Source organism: Nannospalax galili, unplaced genomic scaffold (genome assembly GCF_000622305.1).
Source record: "Nannospalax galili isolate Female #2095 unplaced genomic scaffold, S.galili_v1.0 scaffold30535, whole genome shotgun sequence".
In the NCBI taxonomy this organism is placed as follows: domain Eukaryota; kingdom Metazoa; phylum Chordata; class Mammalia; order Rodentia; family Spalacidae; genus Nannospalax; species Nannospalax galili.
In genome coordinates this window covers 286-2,065 of record NW_008335806.1, presented here as the reverse complement: position 1 = coordinate 2,065, position 1,780 = coordinate 286, and the positions used below count along the sequence as shown (strand labels likewise).

At 42.1% G+C, this 1,780-nt stretch overlaps 1 protein-coding gene across 1 annotated transcript; it reads left to right on the top strand.

The window, feature by feature from the left end:
• Nucleotides 1-367: 367 nt before the first annotated feature.
• Nucleotides 368-1,296, top strand: LOC103731992 (olfactory receptor 12D2-like; the record flags this gene model as incomplete). The annotated part of the gene is made up of 1 exon (XM_008830506.1): nucleotides 368-1,296. A coding segment is annotated over one exon (929 nt), but the record flags the coding sequence as incomplete, so codon positions are not given.
• Nucleotides 1,297-1,780: the final 484 nt, after the last annotated feature.

The following is a 1,780-nucleotide window of genomic DNA, read 5'->3' as shown; positions in this document are numbered from 1 at the left end:
CAAATGTTCACAGCTAGAGAATATGGTACATAGCATATTCTATACGTGACTTGCTGTCAGAGCTGACACAAGGTATGGAAAGGAAGTGGAGTCAAATTCAAATGTTCACAGCTAGAGAATATGGTACATGCGTGACCTGCCTGGATCACTCAAATGTGAGAATGTTGTTTGTGTAAGAAACACAATAGACATGTAGACATAATTTTTAGTGGGTTGATAGCCAAATACCAAAAAAGACTGAGATGGATTTATACAAAAAAAAAATACTATCTCAGAAAATATGTTTCTGTTGGCAAGAAAATTCAGGCCTAGAAAGACCGATGAACATGAAGATGGATGTTCCAAAATTATTGTCTTTTCTTTTAAGTGTTATTGAATCAAACCTCAGTCACTGACTTTCTCCTCCTGGGAGTGACAGACACATGGGAATTGAACCCTCTTCTCTTTGCCGTGTTCCTCACCATCTACCTTGTCAATGTGGCCGGGAATGGAGCCATCCTGATGGTCGTCATCTCAGATCCGAGACTCCACTCACCTATGTACTTCTTCCTGGGAAACCTGGCGTGTCTAGATATCTGCTTCTCCACTGTGACTGTGCCAAAGATGCTGGAGAACTTGCTCTCCACAAACAACAAAATTTCCTTCTTGGGATGCATAACTCAGCTTCATTTCTTCCACTTCCTGGGTAGCACAGAGGCCCTGCTGCTGGCGGTGATGGCGTTTGACCGCTTTGTGGCTATCTGCAAACCACTCCACTACCCTGTCATCATGAATCGTCAGGTCTGTATCCTGATGGCCATCACCATCTGGACCATTGGCTTCTTCCATACCTTCCTTCACTCTGTAATGACGTCGCGTTTGAACTTCTGTGGCTCCAATCAGATCCATCACTTTTTCTGTGATGTGAAGCCATTGCTAGAGCTGGCCTGTGGGAACACTGAGCTCAATTTATGGTTGCTCAGTAATGTCACAGGGAATACTGCCATTGGCCTCTTCTTTCTGACATTTCTGTCCTATTTCTACATCATCACCTACCTGTTCCTCAAGACCCGTTCTTGCAGCATGCTCCACAAAGCACTGTCCACCTGTGCCTCCCACTTCATGGTCGTCACTATTTTCTATGCTCCTGTTCTCTTCATCTACATCCGTCCTACCTCGGGGAGCTCCCTGGACCAGGACCGGATCATCGCCATCATGTACACAGTGGTCACTCCTGCTCTCAACCCTCTCATCTACACCCTGAGGAACAAGGACGTGAGGGGTGCACTGAACAGGAAGATCAGAAGGTGGCTCTGATTTGAAGAAATCTAGTAAATACTTTGAGATATTATAAGCAAACAGGAATGAGAATTTTGTGATGTGAAATTATGTTGTTTCTGCAGTTGTTTAGGGTGTGTGTATAGAGGGACCAGGAAGAAGAAAAATTATGGTTTTGTTGCATTTGCCAATGCATTCTTAGTGATATAAGGGAAAATTGCATAACTGGAATCATAGGCATAGAACCTTGATGCTGAATTTGTTTGGAAGGTAACAGTTGATGAAACTGACTTGGTACCTTATTACATGCTTGTACATGAAATAAAGTTTACAAACATGCCTATATTTCTCAAGTTTTGAATAGATGGGTAGTATGTATTAATATGTATGCTTATCTATAAGATCACACCATATGTTAAGTATAGGCTTTACCACTAAATTATTTGTCCAGCAATCTTTATCATTTTTCTTTTGATATAGGATTTCATGAGATTTCCAAATGGGCACAGCATTTACTGTTGCC